Here is a 13,459-nt window from a genome sequence, read left to right as displayed (position 1 = left end):
CTGCAGAGTCCATGTAGCTTATGAGCTGGTTATGTTGTTTCAAAGCCTTAGTTAGCAGCCTGTTTATTTTATTGATAGTTATGATAAGGTCTAGGTTTTTACTTCAGCGGAGATTAACAAAACTTTCAGGAGAGTTTTGATTTCAGGAGCACACACTGAGAATGGGCTTTGATTTTTTTTTAAAGCACTGCAACCCACACCCACTCCAGTCAGTTAGCTCTTTTTTGCCTCTCCATCTATAACAGCTGGGATTTTTTTCATCAGTACAGTGTAGTCTGTCTTTCTTATGTGTGTTCATATGAATTGTTCTGTTCTAAGTAGCTATCTTATTATGTAAAACTACTTTTAACTTTGGAATTTCTTTTGTTTTCCTTTTGGCTCAAAGTCAGAGTCAGCCCTGGAAGAGGAAGTTATCCAAAGGGAGTGTTGTCAGGGAGTCTGATATATATGCCTGTTAAGCTCTCAAAAGCAACAACTGGCCTTCAGCGGAGGAAGATTGTTTTGCCACTTGCATCATTTCCATTTCAGAGAAACAGCAAGATACAACAAGTTTTACCTTTTTTGCTTCATGAACAAGTCAAAACAGCTTGAAAATAACCTTATGACACTAGTCCCACCTTTGGGTGAGAAAAGTTCACACCCTGTACTCATAATAAACTGTCTTAGTTAGATTTAAGTTAATGAACTGTAGTACGTATTAATCTATTTGAGTTATTTATAGAATGGCAGTAGTCTATATTATCTGCCTGAATGTCTGAACATTGTAATATGGAGGTTTAGTTGTCAAACCAAATAGATACAAGGCCTGGTTCTCAGTTGCACTGAGGTTTCTGAACAATTACCCACATCCTCATGGCCCTTTACACAGCCAGTGTAAGGAGTTTTAGTGTAATTGAGGATTCAAGCCATCTTCTTTGATATGGTATATAGGGGTTTGTGAATATAGCAGTCGGTTCAAATGTAGAAAGTCACTGGTATCTGTACAGATTCAAAATATCTGCAACAAGTAGGTTCCTGCTGGGGCTTCCCAAATGCCCAGCAGGGGTCTTTCAAGGCACACAAATTACTGCTGGTTATGTGTTTGGCACTAAGACTAACTGCCCCAATGTGACTACCTGGGGTTAGACTATGCAGTGTTGTTGTTGCTGTGTTGGCCCCAGGATATTAGAGACAAGGTGGGTGAGGTAATATCTTTTATTGGACCAACTTCTGTTGGTGAGAGAGACAAGCTTTCAAGTTTACACAGAGCTCTTCTTCAGGGCTGGGAAATGTACTCAGAGTGTCACAGCTAAATAGAATTTGGGACATATCGTTTAGCATAAGTAGTTAACACGTATTTCAAAAGACCATTCAAGATGAAAAGAACAGGAGTACTTGTGGCACCTTAGAGACTAACAAATCTATTAGAGCATAAGCTTTCATGGGCTACAGCTGCTACTTTGATTCAAGATGAAGTGGCTTAGACTGAATTTTGTTCCCTTCGCAGTCAACATCACTGCCATAGAATGAAGGCAGCAGGGAACTTGCCCAGGGAGACATAAAGGTGGTGGAGATAAAAGGAGAACAGTGTGAGATGCAAATAATGTTGAAATTTTGTTATGGAGCTTCTCTATCTAATGGATTTGTCTCATAACCCGTCTCAAAGTCAGCAACTAGTGTATGATGTGTTTGATAGTTAGCTGAAAGAAGCCTGCTTTTAGTTTTTCAGAGGGAAGGACGGGGGAAGTCACTCATAGTTCCTGTGGAGATAGAGAGAGAAAAGAATTCACTGGCCTGAATATTCCTTTACAATAGGCTCATTGCTTCAGTCACAATGTAGCTTTCTTTCAGGCACCCGAATTCTTCTTTGCAGCTAGGCTTTGGAGACCTATTTTTACTAGTGTGAATGGAGGCAGGTTGTACCATAATGGCACTCACCACTGGTAACGCCTGTTTGTGTTCTTTTGGTCTTATTTTTATAACATTGTTGATTGGTATTGTAAGCTTTTACAGGCATGTGTTCGGCACTGACCCCTAGACTGTTTTTCAGGAGCCATTCATTTGCTAGACAATTTCCTAGCCATGGTGTCCATAGCAGAGGGAGAATATATCTGCAGCATGATATCTCACTAACTGAGCTTTGACTTAACTTCTTAGTATTTCTCTTTTAACAAGTTCTTAGTTCTCTAGCTATCAGTACGAGCCGTGCTAGGTTTTAATCTGCAAGTTTCAATGCTTTGCTGCTTAGCCTCTCTCTACTGCCTGTGCAAATTCCACGGTAGTTGTAGGGAAATCAATGACCCATCAAAACATTTAAATTCAGTAATTCACTGACAACAGTGGAACATCATAATAGATGTGGTACATTGGCACCAGTAGCAGATTAATACACTGTAGATTATTGTCAATGTAAAATCTTGTGAAGTAGTTGACATTTTCTTATAATGAGTCAGATTCTGACATCCTTATTCATGCTGACTAGCACCTTATATCATAGGTAACCCATGGCAGAATCAGATTTTGTAACCAGTGGGGGGCAGGGCTGCAAAGGATTTTGGGGGTCTGGGGCAAAATCTGAAACTAAGGCCCCCCCATCCTTCCAAAAAAAAATTATTCATGAGGGAAGGCAGTGTGGGTGGGATTGAAGAGTGAACTGATGTGATCCCATGTGCCAGAGGCCCAGCCCTGTGGGATAGGAGCTACCACTGCTGGGTGAGTGCAGGGTGGGCTCACTCTCCAACCCCATGTAACAATTCATGACTTACACGTCCTTTGAACCGGCGCCACCCATACATCTCAAGGCTGCTGGGGGGACAGTTGCCTTCTGTGCCCCTATTAAGGTAACCACACTGAAATCAGAGGAGCTACCCATGGACTAAAGTGCAACTCAACTGGATTAAGGGCTGGTCTACACTGAAAACTTTCATTGGCCTTGACAGATGTAGTTAAGCCAACCTAACCCCTGGGGTAGACAGCGCCAGGTCCATGGAAGAATACTTCCAGTGACCTGGGTGCCGCCTCTCAGGGAGGTGGATTAACTACAGCAATGGGAGAACCCCTCCCATGAGAGTCTCCATTGCAGCACTACATTGGCGCAGCTGCAGCTATATGCCACCGTAGCATTTTAGGTGTAGGCGTAGCCTAAGGAACATGTTTCAGCTGGACCCATTCCCTGCCTCTCTGTCTGTGGGGTTAGAAATTGACTTCCACGTTTTTGGGTCTCCAAAATGGATTGTAAGTGCAAATTTGGGTATTTGCTACATGATTTGAGCCCATAATAAAGCCCAATTATATTTTGGATGCAGGTGCAGTTCAGGTGTAGTTTTTTTTGGCGACAGCTTATGCTTGCATGAGGAAAAATGCAGGGCATTGGAGCTGTGCTCCGGCTCCGCTCCAGCTCCAGGTGAAAACTTGCAGCTCCACTGCTCCGGAGCTGCTCCACTCTCCAGCTCCACTCTCCAGCTCTGGGCTCCGCTCCAAAGCCCTGGAAAAATGCTCCTCTGAAAATTTATCCCTAAGAATCTGATAAAATATATCCTCCACAATAAGAGGCTTATTTCACTTGTCTTTCAGCTGATTGGAGGCTTACATTAGAGAGATAAGACTCAGACAACAGATAAGCTTATCTAACCATACACACAATAGAAACCTAGAGGTTTAGGTTTTTTCCACCTGTCTGCTCGTTGAGATAACCTCGTTGCACACCTCTTCATCCTGTAAATCTGTACACATCAGCCTTGTTTGCTCGGCTGCCAAACAGACTGACAAATGTAGTGCCAACAGAGGTGTGGACTTTCCCCCTTCACTGTAATGGAATGTTAATGTCGAATACGTGTTTTGACTTCTTACAATCGCATTTTTAAACAACCTCATACAGAGCAGCAGCCCCCAGCTTCAGGCAATGAAGCTGAATGATTAAACAGGGAATATCATGAGACTGCTTTAAAACTGTTAATTAATTACCTGGACACTTTATTTGATAAATATCCATAATATTTATGAGGTATATATCCTCAGTGGGTGTAAATCAGTGTCGCTTCAATTACTTCAGTGGAGCTATGCTGAGTTACACCAGCGGAGGATCTGGCTCCCGTATTCTAAAGCAGGGGTGGGCAAACTTTTTGGTCCGAGGGCCACATCTGGGTGGGGAAATTGCATGCAGGGCCATGAATGTAGGGCTGGGGCAGGGGGTTGGGGTGCAGGGAAGGGTGTGGGGTGTGGTAGGGGGCTCAGGGCAGGGGGTTGAGGTGCAGGAGGGGTGCAGCAGGAGGCTCAGGGCAGGAGGTTGGAGTGCAGGACAGGTGCAGGGTATGGCAGGGGGCTCAGGGCAGGGGGTTAGGGTGCAGGGAGCAGCAGGGGGCTCAGGGCAGGGGGCCCTTGCCTGCAGGTAGCTCCCCCAAAGCTCCCGTTGGCCGCGGTTCTCCGTTCCCAGCCAGTCGGAGCTGCGGGTGGCGGTGCCTACAGGCAGGGGCAGCGCGTGGCGTCCTTTTTCCCCTAGGGCCGCAGGGACATGGTGCCGGCTGCTTCCGGGAGCAGCGCAGGGCCAGGGCAGGCAGGGAGCCTGCCTTAGCCCCACTGCGCCACAGGGCTGGCAATCCCATGGGCCGGATCCAAAGCCCTGATGGGCCAGATGCAGCCCGCAGATCATAGTTTACCCACCCGTGTTCTAAACAGTACAGCGTATGGATATACAGTCTTCAAATGTTTCTCTACTTGAACTTCTCCCCACACTGTGAATGCGGTAAAAGAGTTATCGTGGGGGTTTGGGAGCCTTTTTTAAATTCGGTGCTCCACTGAATTTTGCAGCTTTGGGTAAAGTTGCTGCAGATTTTTGCTAGTATTTTCTACAGATCTCTGTAGATGCTGATTGGAACAATGATCTTTGTGGTAAGTCTCCATTCATCTGAACCAGGCCACGTGTGCTGAAATACACTACTAGCCTGCTTAGGGTCCCAGCTGGTTCTGATTTTATTAGGATTGCTCTGATTTAGGTTAGGTTGCCTTGATACAAATGGCAAAATGCTCAGAGGAAAAGCTGAGATGAGCACAGAACCCGAATAAAATACTCAGCAGCAACCAAGCAGACATGAACCAATTCTGGGGGGAAAAAAACGCACAGAACTAATGTGAACTTTCTAATGTAAACATTAGGCTGAAACAAAGGGATATTAATTACAGCAAACCAGGGAGGGACCCTTGCACTTTCACCACACCCTTTGTAGGTAAATACCTTGCCCAGGTGGTGTACATGTTGAAAAGTGATATTTCCTGCATTAGTAAGATTTAGAAACTATCTCACATTCTGGAAAGATAAAGGTATGTCAAACAGCTTTTCTTGACGTGTTGGGGCTCACCCTCTTCCATAGAATTTAATCTCTGGAGTAATTTATGAAACTTCAGGGAAGCTACAGTGATGCCTTGAAGTTGGTACTGCTTAGTCCTGGGGTCAGAGCAGGGCGCTGGGGATTAGGAATGCTGAGTTTTAGTTCCAGCTTTGCCACTGACTCATCTTGCATTCAGGACAAGTCACTTAACCTCTCTGTGGCTGAATTTATTCATGAGTGTAGAATGTTGCTTAATAATAATGCTTATTTAATGTCTATAAAGCACTTGTAGATCCTTGGATGAAAACTGCTACCTAAGTGCAAATTATTATTGTTACCTGCCGTAATGTATCATCCTAATAAAACATAGGGGCAGCTCCTTGGCCACCACACCGGCTGCTTTGCACTGCAGAAACTGAAAAGGCAACGAGGACTTGTAAAGCCAGTGTATCAGGCCCTGAATCAGCCACACCCAACCCACCATGTAGGAGATGTTCTGGAGTGGTCTGGAAGCAGAAGAAACTGTGTTCCAAAAAGAGATCAGGCCCATAGTACTGATTTAACACATCAGATTGATAATGTAGCTAACACCCTTATTCTGTGCTGAATTGGAATAGTATAACCTGATGATCTTGGTTTGCTTAAAAAGTAATTTTCTATCATTTTTTGTGTGTGGCAAGCATAAGTTAAAGGGCTTTCTTTGGCAAAATGCTTTCAATAGTATCCATGCACTTGTCCCCGATCCTACAAATATTGACGCTGGTGCTTAACTTTGCCACCATGAATAGACACAGTCCATGGTGGCTCATGCTAGTAAAGGTAAGGAGGTACGTAAAACGTTGCAGGATCAGAGCCTAAGCAAGAGATCAGACTCTTACTGGTTCCTTCACTATGCAGCGTGAATACAATGGAATAAAGGTGGGGCATCTAATTTCATCATCATCTTTAACAAATCTCTCTGTGTATGCCAGGCATCTATACATTTTATTCCATACCCTGGTAAAAAAAATTGCTTTGAAATTTACACTGTAGTTTGCTAAGTGAGGTCTGGGCTTTTCTCAATTGCTTGTTAGTGGTTTAAACGCTTCTCAGCTAAGGCAGAAGATTTTCAGATGGGAGAAAATGGCAACTCATAGCAATTTGCTCTGTGAAATACTATTATTTCCAGAACAATGAGCAGAATTCTTGAGCAGGAAAGAAATATTCTCCTAGGATTCTGTTCAAGTGAACCTTTAAGAAATTCAATTTTGATTCCATAATTTTGAGTTATGCTGTTTATACTTATTATTTTGAGGGAATGTGTAATGATACGTCTTCTAAGACATTGTATATATCATTCTGTATATAGAAAACTTCAATAAAAATATTTTGGCTTGAAACAAAGATTATAATAAAGTTATTTAATTATGTCTTTTTACAGTAATATCTATCTATCCTCTCATGGAAGTGGGTTTTTTGGGGAAGAGCATTTATTCTGTGCAGTTAAATTTTGGGAGTATAATTGTACTGTTCCTTGATGCCGGTGGTCTTAGTAAATCACATAGTTGAGTCCTTGTTAGAATGCCTGAATCCCCATGGGCAGAATTCTGCCTTGTATTCGTGTGAGTAGTACTACTAATTTTAAGAGGATGACTTGGAGAGTAAGGTACTGTTCAATCACAGTAAGTGCAGGGAAATCTGTTTGTGGGCCCTGCATCCTATGAGATGTGCACTTTAGAAGAGGTTTTTGAATAACAAGACAGTAGCTCAGAGGCTTTGGTCACATTTTACTATTAGGATCTCATCTGCAATCTGGGGAAATAAGGAGGCTTTTATCTCACTGGTGGCGTTACAGGGCCAAATCCTAAGATTGTGTAAAACAATAAAGTTCCACTGAAGTCAATGGAGATGTGCTGATTTACATTATCTGAGAGCTGGCCCTACTTTTTTAAATTGCAGTTTTAGCTATATACTGATGTGTAAATCAGCCCCCTGGCTGATTGATTCAGGCTATACAATACCTTATGTGCCAAATTCTGCCCTCAGTTACATACATTGGGCCTGATTCTCCACTCACTGCCACCACACCAACTCCACACTTGTGTAACTCATTGATTTCCACAGAGTTATTCCTGATTTACCGTGATGGAAATAAGACTGTGATTGGGCTTTGTCTGTAAAGTATTATACTACCTGGTTCTCCCTATAGCTTTGTGTTTTCAGTCAGCCATTCTTCAACTCATCTCTGCTTTCCACCTTTGGCCCGCTTTGGGAAAGGCTTGAGAATCTGCCATTCTGTTGTGTGTTCTTCAGCCAAGAAGTGTGTTAACAGTGCCAGGATTGTTTTGTAATATTACAAATGCCTAGCCATATGCATTACAAAAATGACTTTTATTCTAAAGACCTGGTCTTGACCGTTAAAGTTAATGGGAGTTTTGCCATTGAACTCAATGGTGCAAGATGAAGCCTTAACAGCAGATAATTTAAACAATAACTTTGCTATGGAAAAAAAAACCTAGTACTTTTGTTTGTGTATTAATATAGATTTTGGAGAAAAACTTTGCAATGCATGCGGAATCATGCAGTTTCTCCCTGCCGATTCAATAAACCTCTTCACAAAAGTAAAACTCCTCAAAAGATGTTCCTGAGACTATAAACTGATCAGGGAACATTCCTAACAGTAACATAGAAATATTATGAATGAAAACAACAGTAGTGTTCAATTCAGAAGAAAATATTAAAGCAGTGGTTTTCAACCTGTGGTCCGCAGACCCCTGCAGGTCTGCAGATGATGTATAAGGGGTCTGTGAATGGAAACAAAGTTTCAGATCCCAGAAAAGGCATTCCATTTTTCTGATCAATCAAAAGTATGTGAATACCCCCACTTACAGGTCAGCACCCGGAAGCCCACAGTTTAGCGCCCTTCTGACACTGCATCAATGATGGGCCGAGCATGTGAGACATTTATAGTTGAATTCTGTTCAGTCCGTTTTCAGTCTAAGACAGTGGTAGTCAATTATTTTTTGTCAAGGTCCAAATTTCTTTTCAAGGCATAGTCAAGGTCCTCACTCCAGAGAAAATAATTAAAAAAAATACAATAATGATAATAAGTAAATAAAAAGATTTCAGGGTCCGTTCCAAAGCATCTGGCGGTTCAGATTTGGCCCGCAGTCCCCCTAATGGTCTAAGACTTTTATGGTAGGGCTCTGTGGACCACAGGTTGAATTTCCAAAGGGGTCTGCACCTCCATTCAAAATTTGTTAGTGATCCGCAAATGAAAGACGGTTGAAAACCACTGCTTTAACATTTAAACGTGTTAGAACGTTTTAAAGCAGTTTTGGGTTATTGCAGTCAGAGGGCAGCACTCCACAAAAGCTCATGAGAGCGATAAAGGTATCAACTGAAGGGGGTTTATTATTTTGTTTTTATCCTGTATCTTTTTAATAAATAAAATAAGGATTACAAATGCATTAATGTGAACAAAAAAACCCAACCCTACTGTCCCAATAAACAAATACGTTAGCATACAAACACTAATATCAAGCACTATATATCAAGGCACTATGATACAGTCAGTGCCAGCCATTGGAGAACTGTGGACTAGTAATTTGCACACAGGGCTGGGAACCAGGAACTCAAAATTATAATCCTGGCGTTCTCTGCTTGCAGCTTTAGGATCTCTGCCTCACTTTTCCCATCTATAAAATGGAGCTAATGTAATTTACCTACTTCAGAAGTGTTCTTATTTATGGGGGTGGAAATGTTAAATGATACACTTTGTTTTCATATGGACTATAACAAGTGAAAACCACTGAAATAGGAGGCTTAACTATCTTATTAAAGAAAACCCAATGTACTATTAGTAACAACTTCCTAAAATTGACTCAAAGAATCTATATGCTGTTTGTTTTGAGCATTTTCTCTATTAGACTGTAAACTCTGGCTAGGGTTGCCATTTATTACGTGTTTGTATAGCACCTAGCACAAAGGAACTCCAGTTTGGTTGACCTCTAGGCACTTTCACATTACAAATGTTCAATAGTTTTCCTGATTATGAAGATTATTATCTTCTATTGAATGCAGCAAGGGGGAGGCAGGATTACATGAAAATCCTTTCAAAAACAACACAGTGAAGGCAATCATTCAAATATTTTCCATTAAACAGAAAAGTCAAAGACAGGCAAAGGATTATCAGGATAATCTCACTAGCTCCAATATCTAACTGCTAATCTGACCCCAATTACTCTGCACTTTATTCCTGCTATTGTGAGTTTAATTTATCATTTGAGTTTGATGCTTTCATTTAACTGAAAAGTCCCCCCCTTGATTTGTAACTCAGTGTTCCCACCCTAGAGAAGAAGGATAATCTTGAGGAGGGGAGAAAATCTTAACGTGCCCTCTGTGGGTCACAGACTCCAGATGGACATTTTGAATCCCAACTGGGGATCTGGCTAACACACATCTTAAAGCAGCAGCGACACAGACTGTGGACGTTAGGCATAAATGGCTCCATTTGGTCCAGGGTGTTCTTGTTACGTTCAGACAAATGGTAGAGTGCCCCTGCAGCAGCGGAAATGCCCTTCTGGAGAACATCATTCCAAATCCCAACAAGATGAGTCAGCATTAAGGATGAAATCAGTAACGTGATTTGGTAGTTTAAAACTGAAGAGGGGGGAAAAAAATCAAGATTCAGAACCACACATGTCCTTCGGAAGCCTGAGAAGACAGATTCAGGAAATGTCTTCAGGACCTACAGTGGTTGAGAGGGCTGCTGGGTAAGGAGGATTCGGTGGAACATTCCATTATAAATTCAACTTTGAGACAAGCTGCCAAAAATACTAAACCTGCTACCACATGGTTGCTCCTGATCTTCTGGGATTTCTTGTCTACAAAGAAACATGTTTTTGAAGCTAAACAGAATAGCAGGGAATTTGACTTTCTGTTCTAGGGCTCAGAATTACACATTTATTCCCCAATACTACCATTACTGTCATGAAGACAAAACTCAACTGCACCTAACCAGCAACTGGTGAATGATTTGTCATTGCTCTATGGGGCAAAGCATGCAGTTCCTCTTGGAGGACATATTTATTTTTTTGAAATGCAGAAGAAGCAAATAAAACTCATCTAGTCAAAGAGGTCTGCAACTTCTGTGCCAAAGAGATGTGATCCCTCACAGGACACTGAAAAAGAGTTAAGTTGCTTTTGGTGATACTTTGTTGTTCTTCTCTGACCTGAGCTTTTATTGTCCTTCTGAGTTTTTGCTTGCAAGGCAGCATTAACTCTGGGAAACTGGGATGAGAACTAACAACTACTTGTTGTTGTTCTGATTCACTGGAATGTTTCTGAAGGAATAAGACTCTCATGTCTCAAGCTAAGCTCTGTAGTGCTGTGCAGTGATTGTTTCAGTACTCTGGATATTCTGACCAGTGTGTAGGACTTGATCAGGATCCACACTGTAAGTATGGGCTGCCCATTAAGGGTGGAGACAACTGAGAAGCAGGGATCTTTCAAACTATTTCTGCACTGGTAATGTCTGAGTTGTATGACTCACATGGTTCTTTGCATTTATCTAAGTAGATCTTCCATTTGGATTTTACGTATAGAGAGCGGGTTAAATTAAAACTGTCCACGTTCTCCTTACAATAGAAAATCAGCTTCAGATGTAAGGAGATATGTTTTTTCCCTTCCCTTTAATTACTGTTTAGAACTGAAAGGGTTTTTAAGACTGACTGTTGAAGGAGTTGTGATTAATTTGGTGCTGTATTTTGTGTGCATTTTGTGACAGGAGACTTACAACCCTGTTTTTGACAGGGTTTTGGCTTAATTTTCACATTGCTGCTATATTACTGATTTGTGAGTGTCTTACTGTTCTTTTTTGAAGCTCTTTGTAACAGTTTGCAAAAGTTTGATAAAATATAACTGGATAGTAACAATGGTGCATTCTGCAAACCGAGGCAAAAATGTGTCTTTAAAGGTCCTGATAATTTAGAAAAGGAATTGCTGAGAGCTTTTTGGATATTTTATGCTTTTTAGAGTTAGCCTTTTTTTTTTCTTTTTCCAGACAGTAATACGTTTTTTGATAAGGAATTATTTGTTCTTCCTGATAAAGATCACTAAATTTCATCTGTTGGCCTCTATCAGTCCAAAGACAAAACAGGTCTTTCCTTTGCCATTTTAATTCGATTTTGTATATAAATTTGTACGTGCTTAAAAATATTGTAATGTTATTATACTGTGGATGTCATGAGATAAAAACCTACATATTTTTAATTGATTGGCTTACTGTTTCCAAGATCTAAGCTATTTTCCTTATGTAAGCTTCCCTGATTCTTGCTTCAGTGGGAGTCTTCTTCGATGTAGTATTGTCTTCCTGCTAAGAGGCCTCAATCTCTCAGAGGCCAATGTATCTATGTTGGTTTATAGCAGCTGAGGATCTGCCCCGTTTTCTCTGTGGTAGATGCTTTCAAGGCAGTGGCTTGATATGAGGCTGACAGCTATACTCAGATGGAGCAAGCCTCAGTAAATCCTGGGCAAAAGGGAGGAAAGTTAGTTTTGGAAATGCCAGTTCTTTGCAAATTGCTACTCCCTGTAATTTTGTAGTTGGACAGCATTTAGTTGCCCTCGGAGAATGGTATTTGCTGTTGTGTGATTTGCATACGTAGTCCTGTTTACTTGTAGATAAGAGATTAGCTATTAACTTTAGTTTTCAAGGGAGCTGATTTTTATTTTCTTTTTGTTTCCAGGTGTCAGTCAGTCTCTCCGCCTCCTCTTTTGTCCCCACCCAGAAGCCCAGCCTATCCGCTCAGTGACAGTGAGGAGTCCTGCCGGTCCACCAAAGTTTCCAATTCCAGGCTGCTCTTCAAGGACTGGAGCAGCCGGGGGTCTGCGCTGAGAGGCACCTCCGGGCTCCACTCAGACACGGACTCTCCAAACCACTCTCTCAAAGCTGTGAGCGTTGGCTCCTTGGATAAAAGGCTATCTGTTCGCAAGGCTGAGGACCAAAAAGAGACCCCCAAGGAGACTCAGGATGGGGATGGAATAGGGAGCCGTCAGCTCACCCGGAGCACTCTCACCTTGGGAACTGCAGCCAATTTACGGAACATCTCTCTCAGCAGGGCAAGCATCCACTCCCAGGCACTGGACATCAGGCAGAAGATTACAGAATGGGAGTGCCGCAAGCAGCTTTCTCCCAGGATGAGCACACGTATGGACAAGAGGGACCTCGGGGACAGATCTGGCAGTGAGGGCTGCCCTAGCATATTGCCCTCTCCTTGCAGTGAGAAGACTTTTGATTTTAAAGGATTCCGGAGAATGAGCAGAACATTTTCCGAGTGCTCCTACCCAGAAACAGAGGAGGAGGAGCTCCCGGACAGAGAGTCCTGCCATAGGCTGGAAAAGAGACCAAGCAGGAGCGAGGCTCCTTCCAATGCTTTCTTCAAAGGGCATGCCAGAAAAGAGACTTCCGCAGTGCTAAACAGAATACAGAAGATTGAACAGGCATTAAAAGAACAGCCTGGCAGGGGTCTCCCTCAGTTGCCAAGTAGCTGCTATAGTGTTGACAGAGGGAGGAAAAAGTCCATGACGCTGGGTACTGTGGAAGGTTTGAGTGAGAACGTGAGCGATAGCAAAGGAGGGACTGTTAGTATTGGGAGGGATCCAGAAACACCTACTGAGACTGAAAAAAGTAGTAAGATGAAACAAGGGGCAACCACAGATTCTGGTAGCCCTAAGCTGCTCCCTGAGAGCCCAGCTGACACAGCAGTGAACCCTGTCCCCAAACCCAAACGCACCTTTGAATATGAAGCTGATAAGAACCACAAAAGTAAACCAAGCAATGGTCTACCTCCTTCTCCGACACCTGCTGCTCCTCCCCCTCTCCCATCCACCCCTGCTCCCCCCGTAACCAGGAGACAGAAGAAAGAGTCACGCTTTCACAGAAAATCCCAAAATAGGTAAAATCTGGGGAAATGTATTGCACGTGATATTAAAATAAATATAGAGTGATTTGTGAATAACAGGATTCTTCTCCCTCCTAATACAATGCTTTTGGCCCAAGAAAAGCCAGAAGCCTTTGATACTGGCTTGAGCTCTACCATAAAAGTGCACTGACTGGTTGTGAACCTGGTACATTACCTTTTCTTATTACAGTTTTGAAGACCACTGGAATTCTCCTA

General features: G+C 42.4%; 1 protein-coding gene across 14 annotated transcripts in view; it reads left to right on the top strand.

The window, feature by feature from the left end:
- Nucleotides 1-13,459, top strand: part of DENND2B (DENN domain containing 2B) — a 294,903-nt gene that overhangs the window by 171,147 nt on the left and 110,297 nt on the right. For 6 of the 14 annotated variants that reach the window (XM_074954990.1, XM_074954988.1, XM_074954989.1 and 3 more), the window contains one exon: nucleotides 12,029-13,237. The exons of the other annotated variants lie outside the window; for them this stretch is intronic. In XM_074954990.1, the coding sequence (XP_074811091.1) occupies nucleotides 12,029-13,237 (1,209 nt within the window). The remainder of the gene's footprint in view (nucleotides 1-12,028; nucleotides 13,238-13,459) is intronic. 14 annotated transcript variants of the gene reach the window in all.

Source organism: Natator depressus, chromosome 6, assembly GCF_965152275.1.
Source record: "Natator depressus isolate rNatDep1 chromosome 6, rNatDep2.hap1, whole genome shotgun sequence".
Taxonomy (NCBI): Eukaryota; Metazoa; Chordata; order Testudines; family Cheloniidae; genus Natator; species Natator depressus.
This window is presented reverse-complemented; position numbering and strand designations above follow the sequence as displayed.